The sequence below is a fragment of the Rhynchophorus ferrugineus genome, unplaced genomic scaffold, assembly GCF_030347505.1.
Source record: "Rhynchophorus ferrugineus isolate W39M unplaced genomic scaffold, kcgeb_rfMv2 rfM1, whole genome shotgun sequence".
In the NCBI taxonomy this organism is placed as follows: Eukaryota; Metazoa; Arthropoda; class Insecta; order Coleoptera; family Curculionidae; genus Rhynchophorus; species Rhynchophorus ferrugineus.
The window spans coordinates 17229551-17253280 of record NW_027472580.1 but is presented as its reverse complement, the minus strand read 5'-3'; the positions used below and the strand labels follow the sequence as shown (position 1 = coordinate 17253280).

The 23730-nt window shown below is 30.4% G+C and overlaps 1 protein-coding gene across 1 annotated transcript in view; it reads left to right on the top strand.

Annotated features, from left to right (window-relative positions):
• Positions 1-6753: 6753 nt before the first annotated feature.
• The window catches only part of Kif19A (Kinesin family member 19A), a 62850-nt gene continuing 45873 nt past the window's right edge, over positions 6754-23730 (top strand). Inside the window, exon 1 of the mRNA XM_076402676.1 lies at positions 6754-7008. Coding sequence (XP_076258791.1) covers positions 6862-7008 — 147 coding nt within the window. The 5' untranslated portion in view covers positions 6754-6861. The remainder of the gene's footprint in view (positions 7009-23730) is intronic.

The following is a 23730-nucleotide window of genomic DNA, read 5'->3' as shown; positions in this document are numbered from 1 at the left end:
TATAAGAAAACAAAAAGCCAGAAAACTAATAGATTAAATTGATGGCCCTAAACAAATATGAAAAAGGAAAAAAAGGAGGTAATTTTGATTTGTTCCAAACTTCTTTGTTTGTGATAATATTTATATTTTATAGCTATTTATTTTATACATAATTTGCAGTTGTACAGATTATTTATATTTTATTCATTGAATTTTATTTATTGAAATTATTTCAGAAATTAAATTGTTTTTTATTTAAATTTTATTGGTCAATTAAACGTGACGTCAGGCCGGTCACGCGCCGAACTTTATCAAAGATACAATTAAAAGTCTTCACGGCAAAATGTTTTCTTACAGGTACCTATAATGGAGATTTATATCGAAAAAATTAAATTACTTGAATGGCCGATTAAACCCATCTGGATATTGAGCAAAGCAAAACTTTTCTCCAGACTCCAGACACATTGAGTTGTCTTTCTACTACTCTATGAAGACGACCTAAGCAAACAGACGACAGTAAAATGATTCCAGAGTGCGTGTGTGAGAACCACCATTTGTGTTTAGAGTAATTTTTAGATTAATTTTATACTGAAAAAATTTTCTTGAGGCAATATAATTATTTATTAATAGACAAAATTAGCAACGGACAGTGCGAAAATAAATGTATAAGCTATGAATTATTAGTAAAATGTTACAATTTTATAACACTAATTGTGTAGATTGCTATGGAACATATAATTATTTGTATTAAATAATATAAAAACAGAATTTCTTTAAAGATTATAGTAAAGGTACGAATTAAAAATTGTTATATTTTTATTGAACAATCGTATCAGCACAATTAATGCAGAAAAAATGTAAAACCTTGAAAAAAACCTAAGATACAAATTAAGCACAATAAAATACAGTATTTCCAGGAATATTTTTCGAATCTGTGAACTTGATATAAATTAAATATTAATTTCCAAAAAACCAAGTTTCAAATTACTAAAATAATGTCAAATTATAATTATAAATGACCTACAAATAAAATATCTGCAGGTGATCTATACATTATGCCCAAGGGCAATGATAAAATATTTAAAAAATATCGATAATAGCATCATTATTGTGCAGCAACAGAAACTTTTGACATACAGTTTTGATATTAAAATTATCTGTCATATTATATTCTGAGTATAATACAAATAATTGGCTGTGTTTTGATGCTCTGTACGGACATAAATAAACAAACATATATTACGATGGCAATTTCGGTCATTCCGGTTAAAATATATGAAAACGGGTCATGGAAATGTATATCCAGATACAATTTATTTACGATGAAAATATATTCTGATGGATTGTTTCCTTAAATACCGTTAATTTTAATAGGTGTTTAAGTAAATGTTTTTGCATTTCTTCAGGTTTAACTAGTCTATATTTTGTTCGTATTATAACAAGCTGTTTAATACAGTTTGTTGTTTGATTCTATTATTCAATATAATTTATTTGAACTTTATTACAATTATCAATTTTGAGAGTTTGATAATGTTTTCCTTCCATTGATAAAACTTCAGAAATAACATAGAAAGAAATAATTCATAAAAGAGATATCTCTTTTTAAAACATTTTTTTTGAAAAAATGTCGAAAAATATCGGCTAACAGATATAGACTCCTTTTTTATATTTACTCGTATATTTTTTCTATTAACATTTCAAATCTTTTTTTCTCTCCTTGATTCTATTTTAATCACTTACTAATTTGATTTCACATTTTTTCTATTATTTTTTATTTTATATTATCACTTATTTATATATATATACATATATATATATATATGTATATATATACATATATATATATATATATATGCTTCTATAAAGTCTATAAGATATATTAGCTCTTTAAAGCAACTAGGGGTTTATCTGAACTGGACCTATAGTTTAACGTACGGTTAAGTACGCTCGGAACCACGGTCCTCGGCATTAAGCCTACCGACTGGCGAGTTATCAACTTAAAAAACATCCGGTCTTACCTAGCCTGGTTACGAGCGTGACTGGGATCATTTCCCCTGTCGGATTTTACACTCTTGCCTAAGACAATCACAAATATTAAACAACCACAAACATAAATTTACGACCATTGGTTCGAGGAGTACGAGGATTCCACTATCGCAACAGTAGGTGGATCGTCCTGTCGCCTTTACCACTGCGCCACTAAGCCGGCTTTACTATAAGTGATGGTTATATTGATGGGACTACAGATAAAGTTTTGTAGATATTTAGTAAATTATACACACACCTGATAACGGAAATTATGATTAAATTATTGTTATACTCTAGCACTCTTAATTTAGGATTTTAATCGATTGTTTTTTTTTATTAACAAATGCCTGTCGATTAACCTATAGTATTTCCTTAGAGATGTAGGTGTTATATGTAAAATTATTCCTACAGTTTTATACGGTTATAATGATATGTTAACTTGTATTATTATCTGATACAATTCTCCTATGCCCTTCGGAAAATTCGACATGTAAATACAATAATCATTCCGAAAAAATATAAATTATTTCTGTGATGGGCTCATTTGAATTTTATCGAACGAGTTGTTATGGAAACTCATGGCATATATAAGTATCACAGGCTTCCTGTATCGAAACTACAAAATTTAACAGAAAATTATTGAGTATTATTGAAAATAATAAGCATTTGATGATTGAGAATATTCAAGTAATTAATGACATAAATCAATTTTAATTTTTAAAAGTATTTTAATTTGTTAAATTATTTTTTAATATTTTGCCGTTAAATAATTTACATATTACTGTAGAAACTAATGGTTATATTTCACAGAATCATTTTTGTAATACCAAACTTTTGTACTTTAATGAGGTTGAATGAATAATGTGATCAAGAATTCAAATGTTTAATGAACTATGTAATGGCACCGACACAAATATATAATTTTTATCTTCTATTGAAGCTACATGCTTGGATAAAAGTACAGGTAGATAAAGTTTATCAAGATTTATCATAACCAACAATAAATAATTAACTGACATCAAAATTGGAGTATATGACATGTTATAAGTTATAAGTTTTAACATATTCTGTTCAATTGTTACAGTTTTCTTATTTAAACAGTACTTTAATAAATTAAAATTATTAATTCTGTTAAAAGTACGAGGCAAATCTAAATTAAGTGATTGATTAAGTTTTTAGCATCACTAAATTATTTATATCGAGAATTGTATTCCAATTTCCTTTGATTTTAAAATTCTAAAAAGATATGTAGGATCATCAAAAATGATGGTCGAAATCCATAGAAGATTCACAAGCGGTTGCAAAACCAGCATTGGAGCAAGGTAATGTGATATTGCAATTTTTTTTGTGGAACGAAAGAAATTGTTCATGAATAGCTGAAATTTGACCAGACCGATTGAAATCTCTACTGTTAAAAATCAAATCAAAATAAAAGTTATTTTCTATCATAACAAAGTGAGATTACACATATCTTCAGTGCCCTTATGGCTTCGATATGGATGTGGGTGACATTCTTCGACTAACCTATATTTTTTGGTGCTTGGTATTGTTGTAGTAGACCCATTTTCCATCGCTAATCACAGTACGTTACAGGTAACTCTTCTTAAAACATCAATTCATGTTGTACCTATTTTTACTTCGCTTTTTATATTTTTCTCGCGGCTTTTAAACATCTAAAAATCTAATAATTGTTTAATTCGTCAACTTATTAGCTGTCTAAAGGTTGATTATGTTGATTAGAGTTGGATTTTCATTAACATTCTCAATATTCATTCATTGTGTTCAAACTTTTTTTTTAACTATCCAGGTTGTTTGTCACTTATATCATCACTTATAAATCTTTAAAACCAAAACCGACAATTAAAATATTATACAGCAGTATCACCATAAGTTTATAAAAATTAAAAAATCAAATAACAAAACTAATGACTGTTGAAAATGTAATTTTAAACTGTTTTTTTTATGTAAGGAAAATGTTAAAACCAACTAACAAATTTAGCTGTTACGTTAGATTGTATAACAGTTATTTATATTGATATTTCGTATTTTTACCAATTGATATTGCTATTGTACATGTACGGAATCATAGCAATATATCTTTAGTTTTTAAAAATTATATAAGTAAATTCGCAAAACCCGAAAGGACACAAGGAAAGGAATTTTTTTTCTCAAACCCACTCTTTCTTACTTTATTTTTATTGCTGAGTCAAATCTATTACTAGTTTTCATCCATAATTTATTCTAAAAGAATTATAAGGTTGAATTAGGAAGGAAGGAAGCAATTATAGGTACATAAAATTACCCCCCTATAGGCACACATTTTATTGTAGATAATTTTCTATTCTATTCTAATTTTTTTACTTCAAAAAATATCCATATAATTACTTCCTCTTATATCTGTATGTCTTTCTTAAGTTCAGCTTCATAAAACCATTATTACCCTCAAATTAATATAAAAAAGATTATATAGCATTTAACTTAAGCCTTTGAATATTTTACGGGTTTTGTAACACGATATTGTTATACAAATTTATATTGGCGTTCGAATAATAATGGTTCCTCTTTCGTTTTATATATTGAACACGTCAGCTGTAATCAACCATAATGGTTTTGCTCGGTTTAGATTTCCAAATTCACAAAATTTTTTGCAGATGTGTTGAAAGAATCTAGAGAACTAGAGCCTGTCCAATAAAACAGTTAACGCACGTCATAGAAAATTTTCTCATTTTATTATTTATTACTATCTTATCTAATAAAAAAGTTATATAGTCATGGGAAACGTCGCAATGTTGTCGCAATTACTCTGAGTTTTAGTAGACTTTGGCTCTGATATATAACAAAATTTTAATATAAATAAAATAATTGAACGAATATTCCATTAAATATAATTTATTTTAACATTATAATATATCTAATACATATATTATCGAAAAACTTAAAACTAAAATTAATTATACAACCATACTAGTATACGTAGGGTTCTAAGAGTGTTTTTTTATGTAGTAGTATCCCCCGAAGGCCTAATCGACATAATTAACAATTGTATATTTGAGTAATGTATTTTACTGTCATTAGAGAGCATATTTATGTTTTATGCTTAGTTCTTGTTTCTTTCGATGTAATGTATCATTGTACAGTCGTTATGATATTACTAGATTTCCCTATAGTTTGTCCTATTACTATCTGTATACATCTTTCCTGATAAAACTATATATAATCACTGCATTCTACTTAATACATTTGCCATAGCTGCAAAATAGTTAGTGTTATTTCTCTCCTCATACATATTAACCATATTAACGTTTACCGGTTCATAACCTATAATTATAATATTTTGAAAAATTTTCAGAAGTTTGGCAAACGGACAACTTTTGCAGGCTTACTAAAACAGCATTCTTTTTTCTAGCAGCATTCTATCTCTTTTTAAATAGAATAAAATGACAAGGATAATATTGTCTGACTGTAAAACGAATTTACAACTTTAGACAGACATATATTGACACTCGTGTCAGTGCTATTTTAAATTGAGCCTATAATGTGTGTTTAGCTGTAGAATTCAAGGTGTTTTTAGAGAAATTTCCTATTTTATATATAGATTGAACTTGTAGATTGTATGGGCAAAACGATAATAAAATTCGAAGACGATAAAAATCAGAAAGCTCTGTGCAAAATGGGCGCCGCGCGAGCTCACATTTGACCAAAAACAACGATGAGTTGATAATTCGAAGCAGTGTTTGAACATTATCGAGCATAATATACCCGAGTTTTTGCGTCGATATGTGACAATGGATGAACACTGATTATTTCACTCTGAAGTCCAATCGACAGTCATCCGAGTGGACTGCACATGATGAACCCGCTCTAAAGCGTGTGAAAACGCAACAGTCGGCTGGCAAAGTTATGGCGTCTGTGTTTTGGTATGCGCACGGAATAATTTTCATCGACTACCTTGAAAACGGAAAGACCATCAACAGCGACTATTACATAGCATTATTGGACCGCTTGAAGGTCAAAATCGACGAAAAAACGGCCGCATTTGAAGAAAATGAAAGTTGTCAAAACGTTGGTCGAAATCCATGAATTGGGCTTCGAATTGCTTCCTCGTCCATCGTATCCTCTAGATCTGGCCCCCAGCGACTATATCCTGTTCTCGGATCTCAAAAGAATGCTCGCTGGGAAGAAATTTTCGTCGAATGAAGAGTTGATCGCCGAAACTGGGGCCTATTTTTAAACAAAGGACAAATCATACTACGCCTTGAGGGAATTATGTTGAATAAAAAAAAATTTGCCCAAAAATGCGTTTTACTATGGTAGGCCGGGGAGTTTTTAATTGACCTTTACTGACAAACCGAAGATTTTTAATGATTAATTTTAAAAAATCGTTTAACAGCAATTTACCAGGATTGGGGAAAACAATTAACAGAAATAAAATATAAACATAAATCAAGATCGAATGTGAAAGTAATAAGCGTGCTGACGAATGTGTTTTATCATAATCTTAAAAGTTACGAATTGTTTTTCCTCTTGCTTTTATTATCCCGACCACTTTGAAAGAAATATATTATGACTAACGAGAAAATTTACATTTTCCTAAAGGCGCAGGCCTGTGAACAGGTCGTCCTTCACGATCCTTACCAAAACTACTTTAAACCTCGCCATTCGTTTAGTATAGTTTGTATTGTCGAAGGGAACGTTCGAAATATTGACCCTACGATGACATTATTTACGCCACACGACTCGTCAATATACCCCAACGAGACTCAACATTATTTAATAATATAAACACATTTCGTGTAATATAATTATATTTAGATATTCAATTATTTCAAATACAGTTTTTTTTAAATACCGAATATGACTCCAGAGACACCGTCCAGTTCGGGAAGTGATACCTCAAAACCTCCTTTGAAAACTGGTGAAGAACGCTTGATGGTGGCGGTGAGGATAAGACCATTGAAAAGTGATGAACATCATAGAGCATTATATGCCTCCGATAGAAAGGTTAGTCATAATTAATTAGTACAAAATAAATTAATTATTTTCATAAAGACATTTTTTCTATTATGTTTATTTAAAAAATAGATAACAACAAGAATAGATTTGTTAAAATTTTTTAGTTGTTTTTCGTTAATTCTTTGTTATTTTCGTATTTTTCGCTATTAAGGGGTTGTGTCCGATTGCGCTTTGCTGTATGTCAGTTTGGTTAAATGATTAAAAGAAAAAAGGAAGCGTGCGCTTCTACAAGAATTAATTTAACAACGCCTGTAGACATGTTTTTCATTAGTAACATCTAGGGACTGTTTTTTTACATACGTGCCTTCGCATAATATGTTATTTTACACCAGAAGTATTCTTGAAAATACAATTCGAAGTTAAAAGTTACATTTTTTAATTGTCTTATAAGCCAAATTTGCTAGTGATAGAAATTTTTAAAATTAAAACAACTAAATAGGACTTAAAAAAGCCTGGGACCATATTAGCTAGAAATGAGATAAATCCGAACGAATAAAATCAGAAATAAATAAATATTGGTTTCTTTTTGGAATAACATTTGCAGAAACCTTAGTATTTCTCGCCTGTGAATTACGGTATTTCCGCTACACTATTAATATTAGGTGCTTGCTTTTATTCTGACAGTCCTGTCACTCTGAAAAGACATTTATGGAGGAACATTAGAACAATACGTATAAATAAAATTACCAAAAAAAATTTCGCAGCTATGATTTCGAAATCATTTTCCATACTGCATCGAACTGTACAATATACAAGGTTTTACTTCTAGAGAGTGCACTGGGTATGGCAGAAGTTCCCATTCGAACTGGAATCTATAGCCTATCCAATAAAACAGTCAATGCACGTCATCAAAAATTATGAGGTCAGCACGTCGCAATGTTGCTACATTAGATAGGACTTTTGGTTTTCAATGTTTGCTGATTCATAACTTATAAATATTATCACTAATGATTTGAAGAATTGTTTAGACAGTTAACAACAGGATCGACCGGTATTAACACAAATCAAACTTTATAGATTGATTGGGTTGCATGTTTCAATACATCAGATCGCATTCTATCTCTTTTTAACTAGCCCTACGAGTTTCAAACGAATTTTACATTTCTACAAAATGGATTTGAAATTTATTCGACATTATTCACGTGCATTGACGGTTTTATTGGAAGGACTATATATCCTTTACAAATCTTGCAACGAGCGGCCAAGAGTTATTATAAATATGATATATTTGTGCCTGTTCCTCGCTATTGTTGGCTCTTTTACGTTATTCAATTATAAACAGTAGAAAGTTTCATTCAGTATTAGCAGCTCGTATACTAAACCTTGTTGATCTTACCATATGCACAACAAGAATTATGAACATAAATATTCCACCTCAGTCTCTGGTGAAATAATGTTTATACATGTCACTGCTGTATTTTTTATTAAATGTACCTCACTACACTATACTACACAAGATCAGATGGTTTGTTTCTTTTGAGTATGTGTTCTGCTCTGGTAGTATCCAAAAGTTGCTATAGTTCAATATTCTCATGAAAATGGAGTCTTTCCTCATGCCCAGTTACAATTTTCTTGATTTCTTGATTTCTTGACTGACTGTAGGTATCTGAAAGTTTTGATGTAGGTAGTCAGTCTTGTAGTATTTAGGTGCGCCCACAATACTTCTCGGGACTTTGATCTGAAAAATTTGTATGTTGTTTAGGTTACTCTTTGCAGATCATCCCAGAGCATAACTGAACTCCGTATGTGAAAATAGGTTTCAGTATTTGCTTATATAATAGCAATTTATTATGTACTGATAATTATGATTTTCTTCGAAATAGCCAATACTTTTTCTTATATTATTTTCCTCAAATAAGACAACAAAAGTTATGAAAGTGCAAAATACAATTTTAGGCGTTGCATGATTAATATCTCTATTAACTGATTAAGTTGAGTTATTGATACTAAATAGAAACCTGTTATTTTATATATAGACCCGTAAAAATCGTCGAATTTATTAGATTAGGTCGTTTAAATGTTGTATAAAAAATAAAATAGAGAGACTCGTAAAACAAACGATTCACTAAGAGCAAGCCTGTCAAAACTGTCAATGCACTAAGTTTAATTTTCTTCTCTCGAGCTAAACCTTTATATATTCTTCGTTTTTGAATTTAGTTTTCTACCTCTTTTTTTGCCATTTTCATTTAAGCATTACCAGTTGTAATTTCTTGTATTTTTTTTAAGTTTCTTAGATGCTATTTCTGATATCGGAGTCGATGTCTAAAGAGAATGTGTTGTCGTAATATAATTCTGTTAATCCAATTTTCAAATGTCATATTAATGTTATTGATTTGGTTTTATTAAAACACTTATCAATTGCGTTCCAATAATTCTCACTAGAATGACTTGGCAACAATTATTATATTTTCAGTCTTATGTTCGGATATTTCCAGTATGTATATATATAGTGTTAGGATGTATAAATTGTTATTACCAATTTGCATTCATTTTATAAACAACTCTATAAATTTAATACAAAATACAAATAATATTATAGTTCTACACACTTTTTAAGTTAATTTTTTTGTATTAATATTTTAATATAAGGTGAATTTCAAAACGTAAGATCTGAATTTACAACCATTTGTGGGGTATTAATTATTAATTATATAGTCCGTATAAGGTATTATACTAGAGAACTGTGCGTTTTCATTATTTAACAATATACTAAAATCAATTTAGCCGCAAATATAATTAATTTTATTGTGTTAACTTTCAAAACTATAACTCAACAATTTTAAATACTAAATCAATTGGTGATACTGACCCAACAGCTGCCAAATTAGCTGTTATAATGTTAATAACAACATCAATTCTGCATCGTAAACAAGAATAACCAGTAATCCGTTACGGTATACTAAATATCTAGGTCTCCATTCTTACTTACAATCGACAACAGCGGTCCAATGACAGCGAACAGAGTTCGTTAAATGGATCACTAGATCTCAACAAATTATCACTGACTTATCACTGTTTGGACTAGAGACATAATTAGACGTTACATGATCGAAATAAGGCTGGTCAATCAATGATCGTTATTGGTGCTCAATATCGAATTATTTCTGTTAAAATTGTATGTTAATGCAATATGTAACATGCTATCCAACCTTCTCTCTTTTTTGTCATCAGATCAGACAACGATTTAATAAAAAATTATGTGATTTTTATGGGGTTATTTGTGAAGTAAAAGTTATAATAACAACGGTCGCATTTTTGAAAATTCTTAAAGAAAATTTAAACAAAAAAAATGCTTGTCTTAGCAAAATCGTGGATTGTTTCATATGATATTATTACCCATAACTCTATTAGTGTAGGATTAAATAAATTACAAATTTGTAAGAATTATTGTGAAATATCGACCATACAACTGTTTGAAATAATTGTCATAAGATGGTATATCAAAATAAGCTGTATACTACTTAAATAAGAAATAAAATATGAACGGAGGTTGTCCTTTATGGAATGATGATGACGAAAAATTATCGTTGAAGCTCGGATAAAATTCACAAACGGTTGCAAATAAATTGTTCATCATCAGTTGCTTCTTCTTCTTCTTCTTCCTGAACATATTATTAATTTGATTCTATACTGCTAATAACTAATGCGATTAAAGCAAATATATGTATAGGAAAGAAGTGTTTTCCATCACGACAATGGTAAACCCCATATATGTTTAGTTACTTATCGAAAGTTGATAGAGATTATCTGGGAATTTTGTGATAATTACTTTAAATTGGTTCAATTTTTCGCCCAGGAATCACAAACGTTCTACATTTACGAAATTATGATTTTAGTTAAAAACTGGCAAAAGGTCACTCATCAAAACTGCAAATACTGTAAACCACTGTTTAGTGCTTGAAATATGTAGCGGACAGATAAGCCAATACGAATACCTATAGTACAAGATGGTACATTTTGTTATGTTATATATAAGCTGGCAACCTGCTTCAGTGTAAATAATCCGTCCCACCTGTTTTGGTTAGTTCATATGCAAAATGTTGTAGGTTATACTTCAGTATATTATACGCTCTGTTCTGCGATAGTTAAAAAATACAATCGGTGAAATGTGCTATGAAAATAGATGCATGGTTTAATATTTCGGGAGTGACAGTATTCACGGCAATGACACAATACCAAAAAAATGGCAAAACAAAAGGTGGCGAAGAGAAATGGTGAGCGAAATACAGATAGACATCCTAAAGCTACCCTAATAAAAATAGTAAAAGAACTTAACATTCATTTGATACCGTTTGGACAAAAACAGTAAGCAGGGAGCCTTATAAAGTCAACATTCGTGGAAGGATTGCGAAACCCTTTATAACGGAAGCCATGCTAAGCTACAAAGAAAGAGGCGCAAGACTTATATAACCTGGACAATTGATGATCAGAAGAATGTGATGTGATTCAGTAAATCATAGTTTAACAGTTCAATTGAAAAGTGTCGGCCTACCATAGTAAAACACATTTTATTGGAAAAATTAGTTTTTTATTCAACATTATAGATATATGATTATAGGTTCCAACTTTTCGATAACACTTTTGTAGTACGATTTGTCCTTTGCTTCAAAATAGGCCTCAGTTTCGACGATCACCTCTTCATTCGACGAAAAATTCTTCCCAACGAGCATTCTTTTGAGATCTGAGAATAGGAAATAGTCGCTGGGGGCCAGATCTGGAGAATACGGTGGATAAGAAAGCCTAATTAATTGATTTTTCACATTGTGCATTGTCTTGCATAAGTAGTAATTTCTTTTTCTTCTAATGCGGTCGTTTTTCGGTGATTTCGTCCTTCAAACGATCTAATAACGTATTGTAATAGTCGCTGTTAATGGTCCTTCCTTTTTCAAGGTAGTTAATGAAAATTATTCCATGCGCATCCCAAAATACAGGCGCCATAACCTTGCCAGCGGACTTTTGCGTTTTCCCACGCTTTGGAGCGGGTTCATCGTGTGCAGTCCACTCCGATGGCTATCGATTAGACTTCGGAGTGAAATGATGGCGCCATGTTTCATCCATTATCACATATCGATGCAAAAACTCGGGTATTACGCTTGATCATCTTCAAACACTGCTCCGAATCATCAACTCGTCTTTGTTTTTGGTCAAAAGTGAGAATATGTTGCCAAATACTGCCATATTCCGAGATGATATTAAGCGTATAAATACAAACAAAAGGTTCAGGCTTACTTAGAGCATCAGATTATCATTAGATATATTTCGTGAAAGGACTATCGATAGTCCCAAGATAATTGCACCGATATGGGGAGTTTTAAAAAAAGGAAGTAAAAAATAGATTTCCAACACCACTGAAACAATTTTCGGTAGTTTTGGTACAAGAATCAAGGCAACGGTCCCTTGGAAATTATTCAGCCACTCTGCTGTTTTCAGTGTCAGCAAGTGGTAGCTTAACACTATTTTAATAAATAAACATACATTTATTTTGAAAAATACAAAAAAAACATTCCCTCTAATCTTTTTCTCTATCCCCCCATATTAGGTATTACCTAGGCAACATGAATATTCAGAAAAAATACATTAAATATTTACGACCGTACGGTATAATAACATCCCATAAAGTTGAAAGTAAAATCCACACTTGCCCGTATCAAAAGACATTTATCTGGAAATACCAGCGGGGTAAAACCAAACCCTAGGCATGTAACAAGTGACGTAAAAGATCGTGAATTGTATTAATAGCACTGCAGTTGAGATATTTTATCTGAGCCTGAATGAAAAATCAAAGTATATGAAAAAAAAAACGTAAATCTATGGTAAGATCGCACGCTTGACCATATAAATGCTAATGAAGGCTTTGGCCACATTTTGTGCGGGTGTTTATAAATAGACTTTTCGCCAACACGAGCCCATTTTCTTGAGAAGCCAGTACGTGTTTGGGTGTTTTTAGAGGTCATTATCTTGTTTATAGCCTAAAAATAACAGGAGATCATTATTCTTTGCTAGTAATGTATGATTTTGATTTTAGTTAAACGTCTTTCCAATAAAACAGCCAATACACGTCATCAAAATGTATCACGTCGCAAGGTCGCAATATTGTCGCATTACATTTAAGTTTTGGTGTATTTAACTCTGACAACAAAATACTAAAGTAAATAAAATAATGAAATAAAAATTATGTTATAAAATAATATTTATTTTAACATTATAGTACATCTAATGCGTATATTATTATCATAGGAGTTAAACTATGATAATATATAAACTATGATATTAAAATAAAACTACAGTTAATAACACAGCTGCAGTAGTATGTAGGTTAGAAATGTTGTTTTCAACACCACCTATGAGGTAGAGTTCTAGGCGCGTTTTCTTAGTAATGGTTTTTCCTGGGAATCTAATGTACCTATAGTATATAGAAAACAACAGTGAACCCACGTGATCTGAATTGATGACGCAATGTTGCCGCAACAAATTTGAGTTATAGTACACTTTGACTCTGACATATAAGAAAATTCTAATCTAAATAAAATAATTATCCAGAAATGTTAATTAATATAGTTTCTTTTGAAATTATAGTACATCTAATGGATATACTATCGATGTACTTAAAACTACAATTAAATGTACAGCCGCAATAATATATACTTTAGAGTTGTTTAATTATATATATATTGAACTTTTTTCCACACTAGTATTGGTGAAGGCGCGTTTTTTTATATATTGGTATCTCAAAAATCTAGTCTATTTAATTAATAATTGTACATATGCGTAATGTATTTTACTTTCATTAGAGAACATATTTACCTTTTACGTTTAGTTCTTGTTTCCTTCCATGCCATGTTTCCTTGTAAAATCATTTTGATATTATTGTTTTTCTCCTTAATTTGTTCTGTTGCTACCTGTATGCATCTTTTTTGATAAAACTAGATTTAATCACTATAGTTTCCTTAATGCATTGGCCATATCTACAAAATAGTTAGAATTGTAGAATAACGTATATTCTGAATAATAACGCACATGCATATAAAGCTTTCACACTTTATAACACAATTTCATACAGTTAAAGTATATTATTTATATACTGTCTTTTAGTTGTTTCCTCTATCATCACCCTGTTTTGGTTATTGAGTCATAAACCAACATTTATAAAGTTTTATTCAATCACTGTCACTTTTAGAATCTCTACTCAAGTGAATAACTAAGCTGTTTATTTCCAATTTATCAAAAACTTGCACACCATTCCACCATTTGTTAATATCTTCTTCAAGGTGTCTTATCGAGCTCATCCAAACCGAAGGTGTTATGTCGACAATGCTTCTTTTCATAAATCCAGACAGTTCTGGTTTGAATATCCTTCTCGACCTGAATGTCAATGGTAATTATTCTTTGCAATGCCCCATATCAACTTAATTGGATTAAATATGTAGGGATGACCCTGACTTTGTGGCCATTACGTTCAACAGTCGGATCTACCATGTATCTTTTCTCAGGCTTATTTCTAAAAAAGTAAATTACATAAAATGCAATTACATGTTTCATTTATATTTATCAAGTAACAATTTGAAGTAGTTCATTCTTTAACATGGTTTCTTCAAAAGTTATTTTAAGTACTTTAAGCCATTGTTTAATTGTAACCTTTGTTGAGATCTTCTCCACCAGTGTGCTATGATATGGTGTATTGTCCATAACAATAGCTGATGGTTCCTCCAAGTTATTTAAAAGCTGATTTTCAAAAAAATGTGGTCAAAAAAATAATGGTCCATTTTTCCATGGTAGTCACCCTTGGACTTAGTGAGGAAAAACTAATTCTGCATCAGGAATAAAACCATTCCTGTTTCCACCATGAAGAACTATATGCAATGAATTATAAATAAATGTTGTAACTAACAAAACCTAATCCACAGTTATTCTAGCGTTTACCTTTTTCCATCAACTTTTGTTGTCTTTACGCTATAATTATTATTCTCTTGCCATGAGTGACCCAATATACCATTCTGAAATATCCATGTTGCATGTAAATATACAAATTGATATAATAATTCTTCCTTGATTTTCTTATGTTTTTAAAAATTTTATTCTTTTAAAAACTATGTTTGGAAGTTCCATTAAATCCCTTCGTGGATTATCTTTACACCACTTAAATCGTATATTACCCAACAGTATTTGAAGGAATGTTCTACATCCCTCAAATAGCTCCATATGTTTCAGCTTTTTAAAGACACTATCAAGACTAACAATTTTTTCTGAAATTATTGTATTAAGCTATGTTTCGATTGAAAAACCTACTTAGTGTTATTATAAATTTTGAGTATTGTTTGATATCTGATACAGCTAACATCAAGCGGATCTTGATTCGTCATACGTAGCGGTTTCAGCATTTTAAACTAGAGTAATATTAAGCGGCGATTTGAAATTTATTAAAACAAATTGTTAAAACAACGCTTGCCGGTTTATAACCCGTAATTATAATATTTTGAAGAATTTTGTAAACGTTTGACAAACGCACGCCTACTGCTGGCTCATTCGATTACATGCTCGAACTTGCAAATAGCATTCTATCTCTTTTTAAATACAATAAAATGAAAAGGAAAATATTGACTGACTGTAAAACGAATTTACAACTTTCGACAGCCACATATTGATGACGTGCGTCATTACTATTTAGAATAGACTGTATTTAACAATTCTGTATCTAATTACAGATGCATCTATCAATTACATCTATGCATACAAATCGATCCAAAACTTATTTATCATTCCATCATTTGTCAATTTCTTCTTCTATCTGGCTGGTGGGTATCCAAATCGAAGGAGTTATTATAGATAAGACTTTTTTCTACAGGGTATATTTTTAAAGATTGTTATTAAATAAGCAAATTAAATAAATCACAAACATTTAGCTCATCTCCAGGAATAAAGCGATGCCTGTTTCTAGCATGATCAATAATATATCTGCAATGCTTCATTAAAAAAATATTATGAATGACAAAATAAAATAAAACGGTATTCCAACATTTACATTTCTCCATCAACTCTTGTTGTTTTTAGGTTATTTATTAGCGTTTTGCCAAGTGTTGCCTATTGTCCTATTTTGAAATATCCATGTCTCGTCTAGATACATAAATTGAAGTAATAAATTGTCCTTAATTTTGTTATTTTTTATTATTATCTTTATATGTTATATAAATATTTATTTATTTAACTATGGCAAATGTCAAAACAACGCTTGTCGGTTTATAACATCTAATTAGTATCATTAATGTTTTAAATAATTTTGAGACATATAACAGGGTCGACCAGTATCAACAAAAATATAATATTATAGATTGATTGGTTCTGACGCATCAAGTAGTATTCTGTCTCTTTTTAACAAGAATAATGCTATAATTAATATAATTAGAATGAAAAATTCGCTCATAGTTTAGAACGAAGTTTATGTTTTTAAAAACTCAGTTTGACAGTATATTCGACTTCATCTCGCTACCGTCATCTATTCCGAAAATTGGCTGTTTTATTAGAAGGACTATAGATATTCCATTACATTACATAAACAGTAATTAAAAATTAATTGACTTTGTATTTATTCAGCATATTTCAGAAAATAAACGATAATTTAGAATATTTAGTATCAATTTCAATGTAGAAATATGTTTAAATGCAACGATCTGATTCCCGTCAAATTATTATACGATAAATTTAAGATTTACCACGTTATTCTTGAAATAAAAAAGAGCCGAAAAAGTGTTTTACGGTACTATGGTATGGTGCTTATGGTAAAATGGTTTTTGTAAATTGGATTGATCCCAAACAAGCGAAACAATCGAGTAAGATTATTGAGGCTATTTAGAATGGTCAAATAGAAACGTAAATAAAACACAGTTTATTAGGCTCTTGGATGTATATCGATCAGCGATGAAAATGCGAAATATTAATTTGAACTGTTAAACAGTACCTTGCAAACTGGTTAACCCTGCAAAGCTTTAGTTCAATGATGATCCATGATCATAGAAAAGTTTCAACTCAAAGATACTAACGATTATTTTTAAATTAGTGTAATTAATTTAATACAAAAAATATACCTATAGTTAAATATTATATATAGTTCAATCAATTAAATCGATTCTAACTAATTTAAAAATAAAAGGTCTGAAAGTTTAGTTTCAGTATGTTTTGTAAAAGTAGTATTTTATAAATTAATAAATAGTTCGATGAAAGTTGCTTTGATGTAATATCATATCATTAAAAGTAATTTATCAAATTATAGTATTGTATTTATTATACTATTTAACATAATACTACTATTATAATATTTGTTATTATTTCATGCGATTTCTTTTGCAACCGTTGTTCTCTTATTGTTTTCAGTATTTCAAAATTTTCGTAAAATTAGAATTAAATCTAAAAACGCTTAAAATTGTAATTGTATTACTGAATCATGAAGGGTACAAGATAGGGTGGAATATATTTCATTTTCGATGGAACGTTGAATCTCTCCATGAAAATTTGAAAAAGAGTGGTGATTGAATAGTACTAGGGGTTGTCTAGTCGTCGAAATCATCCACGATGTTTAAGTTTATCATGTTTCTCACATAATAGAGAAAGTAAAGTGGTCGATTTAAAAATGATGTGTTAGGTTACTAAACTTGTATTGACAATATTATCTACATAACATCAGAAACATATTTGATTACATAACATCAGAAACGTATTAAAACAAATTAAAATATATGAAAACTACCTAAAAAACAGTCACTAAACTTTTTAAATTGTCTTTAAATGAATCTAGTTTCCAATAAATTTTAATTATTAACAGTATTTTTAAGCTTAAATTACTACACCACTGAATACAATAGAAGTATCATCTGTAAGATTATTTTCAGAACTGTAATAATAGATTTAAATATATTTGATCTACCTTCACTTTATTTTATAAAGATAGATATGGAATAATTAATGAAGTTATACCTGTTTGTATATTGACACAGGGAATATACGAATAAAACAATTTTGAAATTCATATTTGACTTTAATATATATACTAAAACAATAATGAACCAGTTAGGTAATTTACTTTTTGTAATTTAAAAATGTACGTTAAGACCCTATAGTTACAATAATTAAATGAACTATTGAATTTTCAAAAATTGAGTCTATAAATCGTATTATCAAATTATTTGATACAATGTTCAAAGAATAAAATATCATATACTATTATATTATCCGTTAAATACCTTAATATTGATCAATGCTTGAAAATGTTTATAGCACTACTATTAATGTGTTTATTTAATTCTTACATATCATCCTTAGCTCACTATTTTATCTATATCCATATTTCTCACCTAAAATATATATGGAAAAACAATAAACTCACCAGGCTGATTAAAAGAATAATTTCTTAGCCTAAATTTTTAAACAAAACTGCAACAGAATTTGTTTATTTATTCCACTCTTTGATATTTAAAATAGTAGCTGTAATTTTTTTCCTGTCGGTAGATGTACTTATTTCAAGCCATCATTTTATCTACTTTCTGTAAATCTGGAATATTGTTCTTGCAGGTAGCTCGTCTTAAATTTTGCTTTCTATGGCTTTCATTAATCTGCCGCTATCTACTTTGTCTTGTAGGAATATCCCACGTAGAAACTAACAACTCATCGACAAATGAGGATCTAAAATTCTCCCCCTTAATATTCCTTGCAACATTAATTTTAACTTTTGATGCATACATTATTGTATTTATTACCTGCAATATTAGATTAGTGCATTTTATTAGGCAACACAATTCCTAGTGAAACCTGAAATGAGCTAGAAGCTGATAACATTAATATTTACAGAATAATCTTAATAGCATTTAGAATTGTCCCTGGTACACTACAAAAACTGATTGTGAACATCTAAATACCGTGTAAACAAAGAGGGCAGACGAATCTTGTTTTTCTCGAACTTTGTGAAACTATGTTAGGATGAAATTTTCGCATAGGTCGGGTTTTTCTTTTAGAGCTCTATATATTTTCTGATAAAGCGGACACATTTTGTTTCCTCTAGAAACAATCTAAAATGTAACTTTACATGTCATAGTAGTCTTTTTTATCGTTTACGTTACGTTTTTTTATCTAAACTTGCCATAACTCTTTATTAGTTCCAACAATATGGAAATAATCGAAGGTAACTCAAAATCTTAAAAAATTCTGAGTAAAATTAAATAATTTCATTTAATAATGTTTTAATAAACTCATTTTCGGATTTAATGTCGTTCAAATATAAAATTTAAGGATTCGTTTTCCAATTTAAAATCGCTCGCAATTAAGCATCCGTGGTTGATTTACATACAACAGAAACAACGAATAGTTTACTGTATATGAGTTGAAGCGTCGACCAGGTACAATAAAAATAAAGCCTAAAATATTTTATATGTTTTTTTTCACCGATATTGTTGTCATTAGAATTTGCTTATTTGTAGTGCACATTAGACAAACATTTTAAGCCTACAAATTCTTCCTTCATGTAATATTTAACCGTGCCAAATTTCATGCCTCCAAATTCCTCCTTTCAATCTTCCTCGTAATCAATGAAAAGGGATTCAAATTTTCGCTAAGCCGATTAATATATAGAAGTAGATTGCCAAAAACGTCAATTCTGATCTCAGAAACAACAAAAGTACAGAACGAAAAATATCTCATAGAGTAAATTATTTGTTCCTTTATGGATCCTGTTACGGATCCTGGTCGGGAAGACCTGCAGGAATAAGCGAGTTGGACTGGTTATGTGGAGACTGCTTCTGGGTTACCCACTAAAGCCCACCCTATCAGCTGATCTAATTATCCTAACTGATACTTCTTACTGTTAGTAAGGAGGATGCCCGTAACCGGTAACACCGGTTAAGAGGCACAAGGGCAAGGCAAGGACGTGGCGTCATTATCACACCACGCAACTTGCGGTACATCGTTGGTCGAGACAATTTGGAGCTAGAGCGTGACGGGGAAGCGTCGGCTGTGGTAGAATCAGGCCACGAAGGGTCGAATTAGTTATTGGCCTAAAATATCGGCCAGCTCAGTAATACATCTATTATCGAATACGTTCCACCTGGCTAGGTGAGACGTATTTTAGATAAACTCTGGAGCCGTATAGAACGATTGATCGAACTAGCATCTTGTACAGGAGAGATTTTATTAAGAGAGGAAGCCTGCTGGCCCGGTTGATAAGCTGGAACAGCAAATTAACAATACCTTGACCTTTATGGAGGGACGTTTGAATGTGGGAATTCCACCTAAACTTGCTATCGAAGACAAGACCGAGATAGGTGGCTTCTTCTGATCATGGGATTTCGGCGTTCTCGATTTTAAGACGCGAAATGCTCGGTGCAGTACGCTTTTTGTGGAAGAAGATGGCCTGGGTTTCCTGTGGGTTGATCTGCAACCTCCAGAAATGTAACCACTGGGGCCGTCTCATCGAGTTGTTTTTGGAGTCTGCTTCGGATGTGCGGTGCTCCTCCTGGTTTTCCGGCTAGGGAGAATATCTTTAATCTTCACCTGGAACGATCGTCCTGACAGTAATGATTTGATAAAAGCTGTTAGGTCATCAGGTCAACCTAATCGGATGCATTTCGCCACTAAGCCTTCGTGCCAAACCTTGTCAAAGGCGTTGGTAAGGTCCAAGAAGACCGCTCCAATTATTTGTTACATGCACTGAATGGCATGGGGTACTAACTTAAACATAAATAATTCAATTATAATGTCACGATATCGAGTACTCTAATTTTCGAAGAATTAAAGTTCAATGATGATAAGTGACAACATAAAATGACCGGTGTACACGGGACCTTAGATTATTACTTTATTTAACAAACAGATTAAATCATAAATTGCGATTTATACGACGTTTAATTATGGTGTTGCTAAAGAAACTAAAAAACAATTAAATATCAAACTAATTAATACCAAGGGAAAATACTAAATATTTGTCCGGCCTATCACTGAAAATGATCAAAAATAATAGTGAATGCATTTCGTTATTCTTTTAGGTCACGCGAACTGGTACCCGTGTTTTTCAGCTGTTTTCTTCTTTATTTTTTATCAGGAATGTTTGTTTAATTGTTTAATCGATACGATGGGACTTTCACCGTTTTAGATGTACAATTTGGAACGTAAATAGAATGGGATAGTGGTTTAGCATGTAACAAGAAATAAGTAAAATATTGTGTTATTTTTATTATCGAATCAACGAAACACATTATCCTCTAGAATTAAGAATATAAACATCTAGTTAACAAGGCAAAATAAATTATTGTTTACTGTTACTAGGGTCTTTTATTTTTTCATATCAGTTTGATTTGAGTAATTGGGTATTGTGAAAAAAATCACGAAACAACTATCGAATATTATAAAAATGATGGAAGTGCTTGTTCCTATGAAGAATATAAACATCTAGTTAACAAGGCAAAATAAATGGTTGTTTATTATCAGCACAGTCTTTAATTTTTTCATGTCAGTTTGCTTTGTGAAATTCGGTGTTCGGAAATTATGAAAAAGTTATCGAATATTATAACAATGCCAAAAGTGCTTGTGTTGATTTCAAAGCACTATGTCTACAAAAATATAGAACTGCCTATGACTATATAGTACACAGAAACTCTTCTTTATTTAATGGAAAATTGGTTCCAAATTAGTGACCAAGACTGGGTGTTCCAAGTTAAATCGATTATATTCCAAGTTATATTAGTTTATATTATTAGATTATTAGATATTATTAGATTATTATTAGATTATAATATATATTTATATATATTTATATATAGTATATATACATATATATATATATATATATATATATATATATATATATATATATATATATATATATATATATATTTAATTCTGGATATTCGCTACTAAGACGAATATGGGTACCAATAATAGTGAGTTACATACCCTGGCAGTAATTTTGTATTTTAAAATCATTTGCGAGAAAAAAGTTACAAGAATCAAGAAGATAGAAGTGATATCACCATTAACTTGTATTTTAAACTTTGGTTCATTAAGTATTATAGAGCTATGTCTAGCTCAACCCCAAATATGTACATTATAATTTTCGTACATCGATAACCAGCACATTTTTCTATTTTTCTAATATCATTTGTGTTCCACGCCAATATTGTTTAAAAGTATCTAAAGCTCATTTGTAGATATTTCGATATGATGTTTATATCGATATAGAACTGACACTTTCGGTTAAATGCTATATCGTATATGGCTGGATGTTGGTTTCAAATAATACATGACTTCAAATTTTACATCATCGGCTTGGTAGCCGCAGTATTTGGCGCCTAAATCAGTTCCCGCTACCATTCCGATAGTCTCGCGTTTGAGTTTTACAAGACATGATGCAGGATGTAGTTTATGTTTGTTATTGTATTTTAAAAGTCTCTAGGCAATATTGTAAAATCCGATAAGAAACTCATTTAGTTACGCAAGTAACCAGGGTAGGTAAGGCCAGATGTCTTCTAAGTTGGTGGATTGGCCTGTCGGTAGGTGTAATGCCGATGATCAAGGTTCGAAACCCATGTTGAGCAGTAGGCTCAGTCGAGATAAACTTTGGGTGATAAAAATATATGCTTTAAAATACAACAAAAAAAAATCAGATCTTCAGCATACTTCTTCAGTTTTACGATATATATTAAATGCACATTGATCGTAGCTATAACTTTTTAATTTAAATAAAAAGTTGGTATATTATTTTTTTTATAAAACAGGTAGAAATATGATAACATATAAAATTGGTATTTAATGTTCTGCGTGATATTTTCACTTGAAAAACAGTTTATCGATATTTTTGTCATTCAACTCTGGTAATATTGGGTCGAGCAAAAGATACTGCGGAATAAAATTTAATGATATCAACATAACTTTATTGCATAACATGTTAAATTGTTAATAATTTGGGGGTTTCAGAATCAAAATTTTATGTTTGGAATATAAAATTTTCTCCGTTAGTGCGGGTCGATATTGCCAGAAATTTTATTATCAAAATTATTATTTGCCTAGCTTTTCTAATACAAATATATATAGAAAATAACGTTAGCTGTTATAAGATTTTGATATCAGATTTCTACAATCATTTCCTAATATATCAATTTAATCTCAATGTGTCGTTTATTATTATTTTGCACACTCTAGCCACATATAATAGTATAAAGAAATCTTCATGAGACATTGCTGCCCGTTCATGATTAGAACATTGAAATATCAACTTTGTAATATATAATATCACAAAATGCGCGTTTTTTAAATTAAAATATTTTTTGTTAATATAAAAGCACATAGCGCACATACGATTAGTTATTTACCTTAACTATCTAGTCATTTTCCTTCATATTGTTCTTAAAGTTCAGATTTAGGATTTCAGACCCAAACTTAATTAGCATTTGGATGTGATAGATTTTTCCACACATAACTTAACAGTATTATTTCAAAAGATTATTGTCTCTTTTCTTCTATAGTTGAGCAGTTCCAGTAGTTTGACGTCTCCGCAATGTCTCTTGGTATTTTTTTGAAAACATTTCATTTTTACGCTGTACCTACCTCCTTGTGTACGATCGTATGTAGCAGCTTCTTTTATCCCACCCACCCGACTTCTTCAGGCCATTTCTCTCTATAACTACCACTATTGTTTATTCACCATTAATATTTCATTTCCACTAGGCTTCATACACT